Below are 17,583 nucleotides of genomic sequence, written 5' to 3' on the forward strand. Positions count from 1 at the left end.
AGTACCTACTTATGATTGTATTATGAAACATGGGACAACAGCAGATCTAAGTCTCACAAATATAAAGGAGTTGGATGTCACATTCAGTTTTTTTATTCTATGCAAGCATCATTCTAAAGAAAAATGCTTCCTTAGTTTTCTTCAAAGCATTTTGTCCTCTTACTGGATGTATGCCTTGATTTCATTTACCTCCAGGCATATTGTTAGTTCCAAGCACCAAAACCTGCTTCCAGAACATGGACACAAGAATAGAATGTAATCTCTTTGTCTTGGAGCAGAGGCCTTTGTGTATTTCTAAAATATACTTGGAATATATTTTTTAATTCACTGAAAAGGCAGTAATATCCCATTTATGTTAGTCACCTTTCTTAGAAACATCAGGAGCACATCCACGAACCAGGAACTGAGGAGTGAAAGTTTCTGAGAATGTGAAGTTGTTGTTAGAAAATGATATACTCATAAAACCGTTCCTTAGGCCCTTAATCAGAGCTATTTTTTTCTCATTTAAAGTGCTATTCTAACTCTTGGAAATGTTTTCTAAGCTAGTAAATGAAAGTACACACTACTAAAAGTAAAGTAGGATTGCTAAGATTAGCTGCTATTTGAAAGTCAGTAAGAAGAAAAACTTTAATAAAATACAGACAACTGGTTTGGCTTTTTAAAATTTAGGGAGTCAGATTTACTTAATAGCCCCAAAACTATCAATGTATTTGAGTTCAGTGCAGTAAAAATAATTGTCTAACTTCAATATTCATTCATATGGTCATGATCCTGATGATTTAAAAAAAATAAATGTATTCAGAGATAATACAATTTTGTAGAGCTTTTCATCAGAAATATTTAAAATTTTTGAATGGTATGATATCACATGCCTGTAATTCCAGCTACTTTGGAGGCTGAGGCAGGAGAGTCACAAACTTTAGCAAGAACCTGTCTCAAAAAATAAAATGTGCTGAGGATGTAGCTCAGCGGTAGAGCACTCCCCTAGTATACACAAGGTCGTTGGTTCAATATCCAGTTTTGTACTTGAAGTATAAACTTTATCTAGAAAATTTACCCATTTTAGGTGGTAAAGGATTGATGCACACTATTGATCCCCAGCTCATTTTTATGGAAGCACATTTAATTTGACAATAGTGATGGGAACTCATGTTTGTAGGTTTTCTCTTGCATCATTCCTAAGTGGTAGATGGTGCAGTTATTCAAGACTAAAATGATTAAGTGTTGGGGGCAAGGTAACTCTAATAAGTAGCAGCACTACCCACCAGTGTCTCAACGGTACTGTGGCCTGTAATACACATTGTGCTATTGCTACTGCCTGGTAGACCTAATCCCTAGGTACATTCTTAGAAGGGTCTATCAATACAGCTGCCTCCTGATTCCTACATGAGCTTGAAAGTCTGCTGCTATATGAGGAACCTGGTGAGCTCCCTTGTACATCTCATTGCATCTAAGTGTTGGAAATAATTTTTAACAATCACTCATCTAGAGATAGAATAGGTAGAACTCTTGAAGACATAGGTATAGCCAAAGACTTTATGAATAAAAGCCGTAGGAGCTGGGGATTTAGCTCAGCAGCACAGCGCCTGCCTGGCAAGCGCAACATCATGAGTTCGATTCCCGGTACGAGAAAAAAAAAAAAAAAAACACCCCACCCCACCCCCCAAAAAAAGCCCAGTTGCACAGAAACTATCATAGAGAATTAACAACTGGGATCTCATCTTATTAAAAAGCTTTTGCACAGCAAGAGAAACCACCAGCAGAGATAATTCACAATGTGGGAAAAAACATTTGCCAACTGGGAGTATAGACTGGTATAACCACTGTGGAAATCATTGTGGAAATTGCATAAAAAACTAGCTTTGGAGGTCCCAAGAGGAAAGTATTTCCCATTCTTGCAAAACAAGAGGAGCTAATTCCTTTGACTTTACAGATGTTGCATTGTAAAAATTTTTTTATTGAAGTAAAGTGTACAAATAGAAAAGTACACATACCGTAAGTAAGCCACTGAGTTTTTCAAGTTGCTTTTGGTCTTTTCTTCCTCAGTACAGTTTGGCCCCACTGCTGGCCTATACTTGAAAGTGTACCATCCCCATGAATTTTTTTTCTTTTTTTTCCATGAAATTTTTGTAATATTTTGTAATGTTTTTCTTGATCACAATTAAGTGGTCAATGTTAAATTTGAAATAGGTATTTGCTAAAATACTTTTGACCTCTCAGTCTGTGGTTCAACCTAGGCTATTTCAGAAACCAGTGGCACCACTGAGTAAAACTGCTCTATTGCTAGTTCTAGGGTTCATTGTTGTATTTAGTTTGTATTAAGATGAGTTTCACCACTTGATCTTTAAAATCTCCCGGAGTTAGGAACAGAGAAACTAATATTGAGCACCTGCTCTTTTGTAGTTTGTATTTTATGTATGTTACCTAATATCTCACAACAATCCCTTGACATGCTGATATTCAGTCCAATTTACAGATGAGGAAACTAGGGTTCAGAGAGATTAAGTGACTTGCTTGAGATCCTGCAAATAGTAAATGTCAGAGCTAGAACTAGAATATAGGTGTCTCATATTCCACAGCCGATAGCTATACTACCAGTGGAGGATGGGCAGGTAGAGAATAATATAGGCTGACTTTGAGTAGGCCTTTCTATAAAGGCAGTTCATGACTGGGTGGTAAAAGTCAAAGGTGGAAGAAGAGAATTAGAAGATATAATCAAATGTCTATCTGTTCTACACATTTATTAAGCTGCCTTCCATGTTCTGCCATGTTTTATGGTCAGATAATAGTCCCACATGGATTTAAATCCAGAGAGAGGGAAGTTGAAAAGTTGTGTCAAACTTGAGGATAGTGGAGCGCTCCAACCACATGGGCTCAGTAAAACCCAGACATCCAAAAGCACAAAGCAGTTACTCAAAACTCTTGACAATCTAAGCAGGCGTGGCCTGTAACCTGTCTTGAGGCTGGTATCATCTTTTCCTGTCTCCACCCCCGAACTGTCTGGGTCAAGCTATAAGAGTTTGTCCTATATATTCAAGGAAAGTAACTGAAAGAGGTTCTTGGGTTGGGGATTTAGTTCAGCAGCAGAGTGCCTGCCTGGCAGAGGTTGCAAGTTCAATTCCTGGTACCAAAAAATAAAAAAAAATTTAAAAAATGAAAGAGGTTCTTTAATGTGGAATGACTTCTTCTGGATGATTGTAAAGTGTTTATTGAAAGTCTAGGGAATGTGACAGTCAGGGCTTGTATGATGTATTTCTGCTACTTTGGCTTATAGTAGCATTGTACTTTGCATTATCTCACTATGTAGTTTACAGTGTGTTTCTGTTTCTTCACTTAAAGGCTAAAAGTCAGGACTTGCATGTCACTGATCTGTTTAATATCCCTGAACTGTGAAATGAATTCATTTCTATTGGTCCATGCCCCAGAAAAGGCTAAAAAGATTCCTATGTCACATTTACCATTTGTCCAGCCAATTAGTTTTACTAAGAAATCATCTTAACCAGGTAGCAGTCCAATTATTTAAGTACAAGATGACCCCAAATTGCATGCTTTTTCATTAATTTTTATAAGATAACAGGAAATATAAAAATGACAATTTCATCAAATATATTCAATATAGGAATTGACTGGTTGAAATGATACCTGCCCAAGCGATACTTGGGATAGTCAGTATGGAAATGTACTGCCCAAGTGATGCTGGGCATAAACTGTCTAGTGGTTAAAACTGTTAAATTCTCTAGGTACTTTTAAATCAAGACTTGTAGTATAGTATGTCTGAATTTATGTCAGTGTTGTGGATTATTAACAGGAATACATAGGCCTAAAGCAGAACTACAGGTTGTATATCCCTTATCTAAAATGCTTGGGACCAGAAGTATTTTTGATTTGAAATTTTTTCAGATTTGGGCATATTTGCATACATAATAAGGTATCTTGGAAGGTGGACCCACGTCTAAACACAGAATCATTTCTTTCATGTACACCTTATGCACACAGCCTAAATGTAACCTCATATGGTGACTTAATTTTTGTTTGTTTTTGTTTCTTCTTCCCCTTCATATTTTTGTTGTTGTTGTTGTTGTTTGTTTCTGAAACAGGATCTCACTATATAATCTAAGCCAGTCTTGAACAGACTGAATGCCCAGGCTGGCCTTAAACTCATGATCCTCCTCCCTGAGATTTCTAAGTGCTGGGATTTCAGGTGTGCACCATCATGTCCAGCTGTGTGTTTTAAATAATTCTGTACATAAAATTAAATTTTATGGTTTGGAAATTTCACTTGTGCTGTTATGTCATCACTCAAAAAATTTCCTGTTTTAAAGCATTTCATATTTTCAGTTTGGGGATGTTCAGCTTGGCTGTGTTGATCAAGTACAGTTAATAGTGTGGCCAAAATTATATTTTGGGGGGAAGAATTATTTTTTAATATTTCTTCTCTGTAAGATGAAAAGTTTTTTCTTAATGAGCATTTTTAAAGTATTAAGAATATTGTCACAAAAATTGAAAATATAAGCTTGCCTTTAAATTAGGTACGTTTTTGTTTTTTTTTTACTGAATCCGAAGTATTGGTGAATTTAGAAGCAGTGTTGGCCATAGTGCCTACTCTCTTTACAATATAATTAATATCAGTGAATTTTGATAATGTAAAATTGGTTCTTTAGAAAATGACCATACTAATTCCTTTTTTCTTTTTGTCCATCTAGTGAGACTTCAACAGAGACACTAGCAGTAGATTCTAACAATCAGTCGAAGTCCCCCCTGGAGAAGTTTATGGTCAGACTCTGCACTCATCATCAAAAGCAATTCATTCGTGTTCTGAGCGACCTGTACACTGAATCTCAGCCAGACACTGAGGACTTGCAGCCTTTAGATTCTGGAGCAATGGATGCATCATCTTGCAATGCTGGCTGTGCCCAGCTCAGCAACAGACATAAGGAAAATGATGCTATGTGCCTCGATAGGAAGTCTCCTACTTCTGTAGATTTGTTTGCAGACTCACTGGGCTCTCACAGCTCTCTGTATGTGAAAGAACAGACCCTGAAGGAGCCTCCTCCTGAGACAAACTGTGTAGATGAAAGAGAGAATGCCTTGACTGTTGTCCAGAAAGATTCCTCTGAACTTCCAGCCACTCAACCTAATTCTGGCAGTTCAACAGATAGTTCCACTCTGGGATACCTCACTGCATCTAATTCTTCCTCATTGAATTCCCACCACATCTCTAAAAGCTTGGAGGGGCAAACCACTGGACAAGAGCAAGACCTAAGTGTGAAGACATCTGAGGATGGTAAAGACCATATACAGAGTTCAGCTTTAATAGAAAGTCCGATTGCAGTAAAAGTGGCAGCTGAGAATAATGAGGAGAGCAATAGCTCTATTATTTCTCAACGAAATTCACTTAAAGCTTTATCAGAAGAGACATGGGACTCAGGGTTTATGGGAAACTCACCTAAAACTGCTGACAAAGAGAATGGTTTACAGTGTAGCTCAAAAACATCATTGCATCAGGATTTAGAGGCAAACGAACAAGATGCAAGGCCAAAGCAAGAAAACCATCTTCACTCACTAGGAAGAAATAAGGTGGGTTACAATTCACATCCCAGTGATAAGGGCCAGTTTGATCATTCCAAAGATATTTGGTTAGCTCCCAGCCCCATGCCAGCTGTACACAAAGCATCTAATGGACACTCACGTACCAAGATATCAGCTTCCATCAAGACAGCTCGGAAAAGTAAAAAGGCATCAGGGTTGAGGATAAATGATTATGATAATCAGTGTGATGTTGTTTATATCAGTCAACCAATAACAGAATGCCATTTTGAGAATCAAAGATCTATGTTATCTTCTCGGAAAACAGCCAGAAAGAGTACTCGAGGGTACTTTTTCAATGGCGATTGCTGTGAGCTGCCAACTGTTCGCACACTGGCCAGAAATACACACTCCCAGGATAAAGCAAGTTGCTCATCACTAGCATCAGAGGCTAATAATGTAACTCCCAAGCAGACCCTTACAATTTCATCCCCTAGGCATACAGTAGATGTGCAGCTTCCTAGAGAGGGTAACCTTGAAGAATCTTGTAAGGAAATAATTTCCTTCCAACAGGGAGGCAAAGACACTTCTTCTGCAAAAGAGCCTCAAGAGCCTGAGGCTTACCGTACAATAAATGAACCAAATCCCAGCAGCTCTCCTAGGCTGGGGGAGACAACAGCCCCTAGCTTAGTGTGTCCTTTGCCTGCTTGCTTCCCTGAAGAGGATGTACTGGAAGGCAGAACCATGATCTCTGCTCCCACAGCAAGTGTGGTGTCTCCACCTGAACAAGACCAACAATCAGTTGCCTTGCCAGATGTGGAGGAGATGAGTATACTCCAGGACTGCCACTTGGTTCCCGCAATTGAAAACATTTCTGACGGAGGCAGTGAAGAAGTCCCTTCTAGGCCTCAGTCTCTTCCAGAAACAGTCAGTAGAGAAGAAAATCCTTTCTGCTTGGAAAATAGAAGTCCTCCTGTGGGCTGGGAGCCTCCCCTGAATCTGGGACCAGCTGAGCACAAACAAAGCTTCAGTACTGAGGCTGGGACTGGAGATATTCAAGAGCTACAGACTGAGCCATTCCTGAAAGCAAGCAGCACTTTCCGTAATGAAAACCCTGGTGAGATTGAAGAAGGTGAAGCAACATGTAGTACAGTATACTTAGAGGGAGAGGAAAGTGCTATAAAATCCTCTTCAGAAAAAAATACCTGTGATCCAAACATTGACTCACCTGAAGAGAATTTGGACAAGAAGAAAAAAGGTAAAAAGTTCCCTGAGGCCTCTGATAGATGCTTAAGAAGTCAGCTTTCAGATTCTTCCTCTGCTGAGAGGTACCTAAGACATCAAAGTTCAGATTCTTCCTCTGCTTGTCCTGAGATCAAAGTTTCTAAAAACCCTGGAGCAAAGTGTTCTAAAAAAGAAGACTATCCTGTTGGGACAATGCCTGAGGGCTTTCTGAATGACAGTCCCCATACAGAAGTTCTAGAAGAAACTGAAAACCCAAATGCCAGTGAACGCCCCTCTGAGAAAGAGATTGAACAGGAGTGTGGAGGAAGTGGTATCATTACAAGGCAAACTTTTAAAAACATGCTGACAAAAGAAGTCAAGAGAGAACAAGAGGCGATCTTTCCTAGCAGGGATCCTATAACCACAGTTGGCCAGCCACTGCCTGGAGAGAGACTAGAAATCTATGTCCAGTCTAAGATGAGTGAGAAAGATGCTCCTGTGCCCTCAGAAAGTATTCTTTGTAAGAGGGACCTAGAGCAGTCAAATGAGAAGCCAAAACACATTCCCAAACAGGATGTAGAGGCAGTCGTAAATGAAGTAGACCATGATGACACCCAGCATAAAGATGATGCTAACCACCAGGTCCTGTCTAGCTCAGTTGAGATGTCAGGTGGTCAAAGTGGTGATGCTGCTGGACCACCAAAATTGATACCAAGGCCTAAACGATTGACCTCTTCAACCTACAACTTGAGACATGCTTACTCTCGGGACTCCTTGGATACTACAAAAGTGACTTCAGAAAAGGAAGCCACACCAGTAATCCCAATGCCAAAGGAAAATGAAGCTTCTGAGAGTGCAGATCCCATAGATGAGGAGGGTGTGGATGCAGTGGTGGATGAACAGCCGAAGTTTGTGGAGTGGTGTGCAGAGGAGGAGAACCAGGAGCTGATTGCCAACTTTAATGCCCAGTACATGAAGATTCACAAGGGGTGGATCCAGTTGGAGAAAGAAGCACAACCAACACCAAGAGCAAGGAACCGGTCAGATAAACTGAAGGAAATTTGGAAAAGCAAAAAAAGGTCACGGAAATGCAAGGGTTCATTAGAAGCTCAAAAGTTTTCTCCTGTTCAGATGTTATTTATGACAGACTTTAAATTATCTAATGTTTGTAAATGGTTCTTAGAGACAACTGAAACCCGGTCTCTGGTCATTGTGAAGAAGCTCAATACTCGTCTTCCAGGAGACACTCCCCCTGTCAAGCATCCTCTTCAGAAATACTCTCCTTCCAGCCTGTATCCCAGTTCTCTGCAGGCTGAGCGCTTGAAAAAACATTTAAAGAAGTTTCCTGGAGCTACCCCTGCTAGGAATAATTGGAAAATGCAGAAACTCTGTGCTAAATTTCGAGAGAATCCTGCTCAACTAGAGCCAGAGGACAGCAGTGATGTCAGCCTCAGCCATAACTCTGAAGACAACAAAGAGGAAGTCAAAGAAGATAGGAATAGCCACCCTCCCACAAACCTGCCTACTCCAGCCAGTACAAGAATCCTCAGGAAATATTCTAATATTCGAGGAAAGCTCAGAGCCCAACAACGATTGATGAAGAATGAAAAAATGGACAGCCCTATGAGTGTGGCAGTGGAAAGTAAGCAGAATCGTAAAAGTGTATGCATCAACCCTCTGATGTCCCCCAAGCTTGCCCTCCAGGTGGGTGCAGATGGGTTTCCCGTTAAACCCAAGAGTACTGAAAGAATGAAGGGAAGGAAGGGAAAGCAGATGTCTGAAATCTTGCTTAGAGCTGAAGTTCAGAGCAAACGCAAGAGAACAGAAGGCAACACCACTCAGGACAGTAAGGACAAGGCACTGACAGTGAAAGCTGGCAAAGAAAAGCACATTGAAGGTCCCACCAAAACCCCTTCTGCCAAGAAGCCATCTATAAGGGACAAAGTCAGCCAACTGCCGAAAAAAGTGTCTTTGAAAGAGAATAAAGTGAAGATCCCTAAAAAGTCCTCTGGGAAGAACTGCCTGTCCTCCAGGAAAGAAAAAGAAAATACAAACAAAAGGCCTGCCACCTCAGAAGCACTGATGAGACCTGCAAAGCAAAAGGGATCAGGTGAATCCTCTTCCAGGACCCAGAAAGCCACGAACAGGAAGCCAAGCAGTGGGAAGACTCGGACCAGACCCTCAACAAAAGGCCCAGAAAACAGTGTGGCCCAGAGAAAGCGAAAGCTCAAGGCAAAGCTGGACTCTTCCCACAGCAAACGGAGACGTTTGGATGCAAAGTGATGGAAGGATGTCAGCCAAGAGTGAAACTGTTCTATAGAAGTAACCTTTTATTTTGCATTATCTAAATCGCTTTTATAAGCTTATCAAGCCTTTCAAATTACAGTTAATAGAAAACACCACAATTTGAGATGTCAGAAAATGCATCTCAGGTAGAGAAGGGAACTTGTAGAGTCCTTCTCTGAGGTTGAGTAAGGGAAGTTATATATTATATTCTGGTTGTTCCTTGGGTTTTAAACTTGGAACCAAGCAGTTTTTGTTTTAAAAAGTACAGTGCCTTATTTATCCTTTTTGTTTTAAAATTTACAAAAGCTAAAAAGCTGATCTATGTGATTAAAGGCTTGTATTTTATACTTGATGCACAAGCACTTGTACTGTAGCCAAGAAGACCACCGTCATGCACATGAAAGGAGCTTTCAGCAGCCACCCTGCAGCGTCTGCTCCTGAACAGACGCCCTCTGCAAACCACAGCAGCAACTTCCCTCTCTGTCATGTTTGTTTTTTGTTCAAGTAATATTTGAAAGCTAAACCAAATCATTCTTATGGTATGTGGAGAATGCAGAGGATATATAATTATAAAAGATTAATATTTCTGTTACCTTCTTTTAAAAATCATATTCATTGTTGGTCACTCTTCTCACCTTTGTTTTTGTTTCATTTTGGTTTTGGTCTTTTTTGTCACTTAAGAACATATTCTCTAAATCTCATGCCCATGGGACAAAAAGTGTGTTACAAATACTCATTTTGGTTTATGACCTCTAAAACTTACTTGCATCCCCAAACTCTGTTTTGGCTGTATTAATGATTATTACTATCTTTTTTTTTTTTGGCCTTGCGAGCTTGTTAGCATTCTAACAGGTATTCATCCTATTTTAGAAAAAAAAAAAAATCTTTTTTATCATGTGGCTATAATTTGATGATTAAGATGAAAGTGATTATTCTTATTTTTTTCTTATCCAGAGTACTTCCCTATTCAGAGAAAGCCAAAATATTATTTCCATTAATAGGAAATTTTAAGAATATGGGTGCACATGTGCATTTGGATGTATTTGCATATGGTTAGCAGCTGTAAATGTCTCCCAATCTCGATTTTACAGAAAGTTCTTTCTTCCCCATGCAGTGTGTTCATGAAGCTGAGTAATTAGCACAGGCTGTATGGTTTAAAAGTGGCCCAGTGACTCGATGTGCATCTTGATACCACTTTAGCACCAGATTCTGAGGGGCATGAACAGCACAGTGGTGTAGAATCAGGAGTCCCTGACAACTGGAGGAAGCTGCCCCAGCAGTTCAATTGTGTCTACCACCCTACACACAGAACTAAGGTTCAGCTGTGTGCTGAATACACCAAGTGAATGTATTTGTCTGGAGTAGATGTCTATTTGGATTGATTAGTGCCATCCTAAGTAGTTAAATGCTGATAGTATCACTCCTCCCATATCTCCTCCACATGGTCTGTTCCATGGCTTAGAAGTAAGAATTGCATATTTGTAATTGATGTTGTCTGCCTTTTCTAGGTAAAGCCTGAAATAGGCCCATTGGCTTTACTCAGTGCCTATGACATTGCTCTGTTTATAACACAGTGTGTACTTCACATTTCCATTGGGCCACTCTGAAAAAAAAAAAGGCTTGGTTGTTAAAGTCTCAGCTTCTTTAACATACTCCGTCACCAAAATAGGCTGGTATATACAGCTGTTGCCTTGTCCTTTTAAAAAAGAATTCCATTTAAGTTGTTGATCTCTTTTGATGTCTTTAGATAAACCCAGATTTACTTTTTCATGCAGATCATGATAAAACAAGCTCCCTACCCATTCTATTAAAGGTTTGCTGTATGTGATAAAAACTTCCAATTGAATAGGACTAAAGAAAAGCAGTAGATTCATGAGAAATTGAGAGTTGTATTCTATTTCAGACAGTGAAGTTTACTATCTTCAATGAAGCCCTCATTTTTATTGTTTTGTGTGTGTGTGTGTATGTGTGTGTTTTAATGTCTGATCTATCCCATGAGTCTTTTGTTTTTATTATCTTTGACTTGGACCTTTCAAGAGCTACCTATATTAATGAAACTGCTGAGTGTGTGTGTTGGCAACCCTTTTTCAGCATTAAGTTGCACAGAAGCATTAATATGTTTTGAATAAGTTCATTTAATCTTAAATTTTGTTTTAAGGCTTAAAAAATTATCTTCTCATATAGTTGTCACTGGATAGTGTTTTTGTGGTGACTTAAAGAGCTGATGTTTGCCAATATCAGGTGTGCTGATTCCTGTACATAAGACGTGCTCCCTTGGCTGCTGATAGGCTACCTTGTAAGGTGCTTGGATTAGGTTAGGGAGAGGTGTGAGATAGATAGAAGTCAGTGGAACAGTTCTAGTTCCAAGTTTATAATTCATTCCATTTCTTTTCTAAATTCTTTTTCATTTTTAGAAGTTCACTTCAAGATAACAGCCATCTCTCTCATTCTAGGCTGCATTTAAGGAAGTCAGTGTGTATTTATTTATATTATACACCTAACAATGCCATGGATTGTCTTTAAAATGGACTTACACTTTTCAGCAGTTTCTACATTTAAATAGACTGAAATTCTAAAAAGTTAGGAGACTTAAAACTTTAGAAAATTTTTGGTTGAATCTCATCTTTGCTTATTCAGTTAATTTTGCTAATAAAAGAAAGAAAACAAAAATAAAACTTGAGGGCCAACTCTGGAAGGTCTGTTTGCACCTAAAGCAGATACTGGAAAAGTTGTCTCCCAGACACCTCCAAGCCCAGAATTGATATGGACTCCAGTCTCCTCTTGTTTTCCCTCCTTTGAAAAGACCTCCTTTTTGTAGCCATTTTCAAGTATGGCATGCTACCAAATACAAAGGCAGTCTGTCCCACATTCTGGATCCAAAATCACAAAGGAATTCTGCTCCAGGGCCTGTACTCAGTGAAGTGACTGCCTCAGTGGTAGAGCTGAAGTTGATGACCAGAGAACTGATATTCCCTGAGTTTCTGGAGGAGCTGGAAGATGCCTAGGAAACCATCAGTGGAATTGTACCATAGCTTCTCCAAAGCTGGGCCCTCTTTGGGAGTCCCATTTCCTCTCTCATCAGGCCCACTAGGGGTGGGAGTGCTCCTTCAGTTGAGGTCCAGAGCCTCACTCCATCACTTCCTCAGACTGACAGTCTTGCAGTACAACAAGAAGGCCACAAACCTTTCTTTACTCATGTCTGCTAATGAGCACTTGCTAGTCCCTGTGATTCTTTATTAACAACTTCTACATACCCCTATCTAAAATAGTAATCTTCAAGTGTGATTTTGTGCCTCATTGTTACTATAATGGTACAGAGAGAAGGGTGTATTAGTCATCCATTTACATGTGGTGCTCTCTCAAGGAATCTTTTGTGCACCATGTACTGTGCAGGTGAAGTTCTCACTGTTCAACTTTGTCATCAGTAAAATGCATCACTCTAAGACAGCTCCTTTGAATTAAGGTTTGGCCTCTTTTCCACTTTGTGGTAGATTCTTTGATGAGGGCAAAAGCTGTCACTCACTTATGGGCAACATTTCTATTGATCATTGAACTTAAGAGCCCAGAAGGAAAGGATGACATGGTTATGTGATGCAAGCAGAAGATGTAGTGTTAACCATCAGCAAGTCCGGTGTCTTGTGACAACACCTGGGTCATGGCTGGAATACCCCAAAGGGGCTGGCCAGTAGACAGGGAGCCACCCTGCCCCTTTTGTTCTCAGGTCAGCTGGTGTAGGATTCTTTTTGGCTTGCAGATGATCTGAAGATCTGCACAATGTGAACTGGTTGTTAGTTTGTCTAAATAAAGTTTCGTTGGAACATAGCTTTGCCCATTTGCTTACTGATTGTGTATGGGGCAGAGCAGTTGCTGCAGAGACCATATGGCCACAAAGCCTAAACTATTCTCTTAAGAGTTAGTTTGCTTGCCCCTGCTTCAGAAAATAATGTTTGTTCAGGACAGAATCTCCCTGGATTTCTTTCTTGTGCTTCTTATTTTTTCTGTTCTCTTCTTTGCTTCCTTTATTCCGTATCTGAGTTTTATTGTTTATTATGCACTTCTTTGTTTCTTACTGCAAAGGAAACATACTGATAGAGTACATGGACTACCATCTTGTTAAACTTGGGCTGCCTTAGGTTCGGGACTTTAGTGAACCTGGAGTCCTCCAAAAATCACATGTAGATGAAGGAAAAGGCTTTTTACAGAGTGAGAACAATGTCTGACAACAAGCCCAAAGCACTGTTTTTTTCTTACGTTTTTGGTCAGCTTTGGGGAAAATAAAAATACATTGGGGTTGATCTCTTTTCGGCCACATTCTTGCAAAAATAATTTTATTAAAAGTAAGCCAACAGATTAAAAAATTGAGGCATTTGAAGTGCTTTGGAAAAGAATGATTTAAAATGTTAACCACCTGAGTATGACTGAGAAAGTATGGATTCTATCTTTAGTTCAAATCCAGTCAGCTTCCTCCAAGATATTTTCATTCCCCAAAAAAACTCATGGATACATTTCTTTGCTATTTTCCAAAATGTAATTGTCATGTCAATGAAAAAATTTTTGTCAGTGACTTCAAGCAATGATACGTTGTTTTCAAACATAATATTTTTGGAGAGAGTGCAATGCTGAGGATCAAACCTAGGGCCTCATACATGTTAGGGAGTCACTCTACCACTGAGCTACACCCCCCCCAGCCCAATTATTTTGAACTTTTAGCTATTAATTTTATGACTTATTATGGCTTAATACTCACTGAAATGTCTGTCACCAGTAAGGCAATTTTCATATCCAAGCAATATGTACTCCTCCCCATGCTTGCTCGCAAATTCTTTTCACAGAAAAATAAAGGATTATTGTATTTAAAGCAAGCAGAGGCTTGGCATGGTGGCAGGTGCCTGTAATCCCACCACTTGGGAGGCTGAGGCAAGAGAATCACCATGAGTTTGAGGCCAGCCTGGGCTACATAAGTGAGTTCAAGGCCAACCTGCACTACATAGATCCTGTCACAAATAAATCAAGCAAGCAGAATTAGGGGAAGCCTTTTGAGACAGCCTTCAACATAATTTAACCCTTGGAATATCAGAAGAGTGCTGTCGTCAACACTAGGTGAGTTGGGAGCCTTGAGGGCCCAGCCTCTTTCCTTTAGATGTCATATTTACAGAAACGCAGAGCACATAGAGTTTTCAGTTAAGTGTTTTGCTCTGCTTCCCTAGGGGCCCCCAGGAATCACCTTGAGCACCTTGCAGAAGTGTCCTTGCTCATGCTTTTTCCCTTGGAATTGGGTCATAGCTAGTCATTTCCTTTTGTAACCACCTGTCTGTTCGGTCTTCCTTTTCCCAGAGCCTTGGTGGCAGCACGCATCCTGTGCTCCCTCAGGTGGGCAGTGGTGCAGTGATGAGCACAGACCCTTAAGCTTTCACGCCCAATAGGACCATCCCAGTTAACACAAGTATTGAGTATGCAAGCATAAAAGCATGGACTGCCCATTTGAAAAAAGTAACCAGGTGCCCATGGTATTATATCAGGTTGGATAAATGGATTTCACCTTTCTTGTAAAGGGCTGTGATAACAAACTATGTGGCCCACACTAAAAAATTTACTACCTAACCTTTTACAGCACAGGTTTACTGGTCCCTACAATAGTTATTCAAGATTAAATTACATGAACAATTAGGCACACATTTTTGTTTGTGTAATACAGCACTGCAACAATTCTTTTAGATTTTAGGGTATCTTGTCTTTTCATACCACTACACAGCTGCTGTTGCACATTATTCCTGAATGATGTTTGTGGGTTAGAAAAGATACCCTCTTTGCTGATTGAATATTTATTGTTAAATTACGGGCCTATAATCTACTAGGGTGTGTAATTAAAAGTACAAAGTCTTCTAAAAGTTCACTGTGATTCATTTTTATGATGTATTCATTTTTTGAACCATAGTGAACTTGTCCTGGTAAAAGACATTCCACTGCGGCAGTGATCCACACAAACTACCTATTTTCAGCTTAGAATAGTGCCTCTCCCTCAAAGTACAAGTTCTGTTGGTTGTACCCATAGAGCCCTCTATGTCTTTTTTGTGTCTAGGATATTTGCAGGTTTATCACTCTCCAAACTTTGAACTTGAATGACTGGTCTTTGCTTGAACCTCAAATCTAAACCACACCTTTTTTTTTTTTTTTTGAGACAGGGTCTCACTATGCAGTTCAGGCTGGCCTTGAGTTCACTTTGTAGCCTAGGCTGGTCTTGAACTTGCAACGATCCTCTTGCCTCAACTCCCGAGTGCTGGGATTATAGGCATGTGCCACCACGCTCACTTTATTTATTTTTTTTGAGACAGGATCTCATTATGTAGTTTAGGCTGGACTTGAACTTGCCGTGTAGCTCATGCTGGCCTCAAACTCACATCAGTCCTCCTGCCTCAGCCTGCTGAGTACTAGGATTACAAGTGTGCATCACCATGCCCAGCTCACACATTCTTCTTTAAATACCAGCGTGTTGATGGCCCTTTACTGATACACCAGCAGCTTTAGACTGAAAAAGTTCAGGGCACCCTGCCCTGGCCATTGAAGCCCAACTCTGGTCATGCCAGAATCACCACCTCATGAGTGGAAATCACCACCTCATGGGGGAGCCATCCTTGGAACCTTGCCCATCTCCCTCTTCTGCTTATGATGCTAACCCCTTCCAAGTGGCCTCTTTGGGACATTCTTCCCCCTCTCAAGTGCTTCACTGACACACACAAGAAGCATTTTTCTCTTCATAACTAATTTTATTTTTAGTATTGGATGTTGGGTCCAAATACTATTCAACTACCAACTTGTTTTTCTATCCCAGTTGTTTGCTCTGCACTGCGTGTTGTCTTGCAGCTAATGCTGTGCTATGTGGAAGCTAGTTTGTGGGAAAGATACTATACAAACAAGAGTTCCTAATTTTGTATATTTGTACCACAGTTAGGGGTTGTTTTGAGAGCCACTGTAGCTTAAGTTTATTGATTCCACTAGTGGATTCTGCATTCTAACTAGTTCTAGAAGACTATTAGTAACTGGTTTCAAATATATATATATATATATAATGCATATTTATACATACCACTGTGGGATTCATTTTCCTGTGTAAATAGTGATATTTTTCCTGTTCAAATGCTTCTATACAAAGTATTTATTTTAACAAAAAAAAAAAAAAAAGAACTGTCAAAAAGGGCTTTCCAAAAATTCTTCTTGCCATCCATCCTCCCCAACCACTTTGTTCAGCCATTGAACTCTTAACACAGTGAAGGAAGAAGGGTATGGCCTTGAAGTCCTCACTGTATTTGGGCAGATCCGGCATGACTTTGAAACCTGAGCACCTCTCCCCATTGTCACCTCATCCCACAACAAGGTGAGACTGCTGCAGTGAGTATGGCCATTCCAGGCATGGCATTAGGGTTTGCCTCAAGGATCCCGCTTCTTGCATATACCATTGACACGTTCAACTGCTCACTTGCACAGCCTGTGCAGGGAAATGAGCCTTAGTCGTAGCCCCAAGGAAATTCATACCTACACTCGCGGGAAACCTGTGGGAAACCACTGGTTGCCTGAAGACAACACTGAAGTGTGTACTTCTAGTCTCCTGGGTTTGTGAGAGTTACCTCTTCACACCTTCACCACAGAAGATAAGCATATGACCTTCTGCACCCTGATAATACCTGTGGGTACCTTGGCTCTCATCCTCATCCTCATCCTCCTCCCTCTCCCTGTCTCAGCACTCATTTGTGCAGATGTGGGCCAGTCCCAGCTGTAACTGATGGTTACAGAGTGAAACCATCTGTTCTAAGATGGTCTTCAGCTTTACTTCTCAGGAGTCCCCATCTGTTATTCAGAGCACCCTACATGTAGTGGAACCAATGTTTTCTGACAACGTCCCTTTCCCTGTGCTCTGTTCCTGGGCATCCCTGCCTGCATCATGATTCTCATTCTGCCCAGCTGGCTGGACTGAGAACTACAGGTCCAGCATGCTGGGAGCTTTGGAACTAGTTCCACAGGGATTGTCATCATCTGTTTGAACCATAACTTATATTTCCTTATGGCCTCTCTTTGTCTTTTCTAAACAAAGGAAAGGGATGCTCAAACAGTGATGCTGGAGAATGTTTTTCTAAGATACTATTTGTAAGCAAGTCTGATTTTAAGATAAAATGTGAATGGGTAACTAGGTGCCAGGGAAATTTAGCACTGAACTAGACAGTCAAAACTTTTTTAACCTTTGCAGAAAGAAATAGATTTTGCTCTCATCTAAATGTTCACAGGAAGTAATGCTGTAAATAGTTTTCTAAAAATATTTATTACATGTGCTGTTCACAGATTCCTGTTCTGAGTGATGTTGGTTTGCATTGTAGTATTGTAGAAGAATATATTTTAAGCAGTGGACTTCCTTTCATAACATAGTTCACACATAGAGAAAGAACAAAAGCCAGCAGGTTGAGAGCTGTTTGGGGCCTTTGATCTGTAATGTAACATCATAGCCAAGCTTTAGCTTTAAATGGCCCCTCTTCTCATCTGGTTATGTTACATATTATT

General features: G+C 40.1%; 1 protein-coding gene across 8 annotated transcripts in view; it reads left to right on the forward strand.

Annotated features, from left to right (window-relative positions):
- LOC102020146 (ligand-dependent corepressor) overlaps positions 1-15,240 on the forward strand; it is a 155,706-nt gene extending 140,466 nt beyond the window's left edge. For all 8 annotated transcript variants that reach the window (XM_013506199.1, XM_013506200.1, XM_005407592.2 and 5 more), the window contains one exon: positions 4,704-15,240. In XM_013506199.1, coding sequence (XP_013361653.1) covers positions 4,704-9,033 — 4,330 coding nt within the window. In that variant the 3' untranslated portion in view covers positions 9,034-15,240. The remainder of the gene's footprint in view (positions 1-4,703) is intronic.
- The last annotated feature ends 2,343 nt before the right edge of the window (positions 15,241-17,583 follow it).

Source organism: Chinchilla lanigera, unplaced genomic scaffold (genome assembly GCF_000276665.1).
Source record: "Chinchilla lanigera isolate Chin_1 unplaced genomic scaffold, ChiLan1.0 scaffold00106, whole genome shotgun sequence".
Taxonomy (NCBI): domain Eukaryota; kingdom Metazoa; phylum Chordata; class Mammalia; order Rodentia; family Chinchillidae; genus Chinchilla; species Chinchilla lanigera.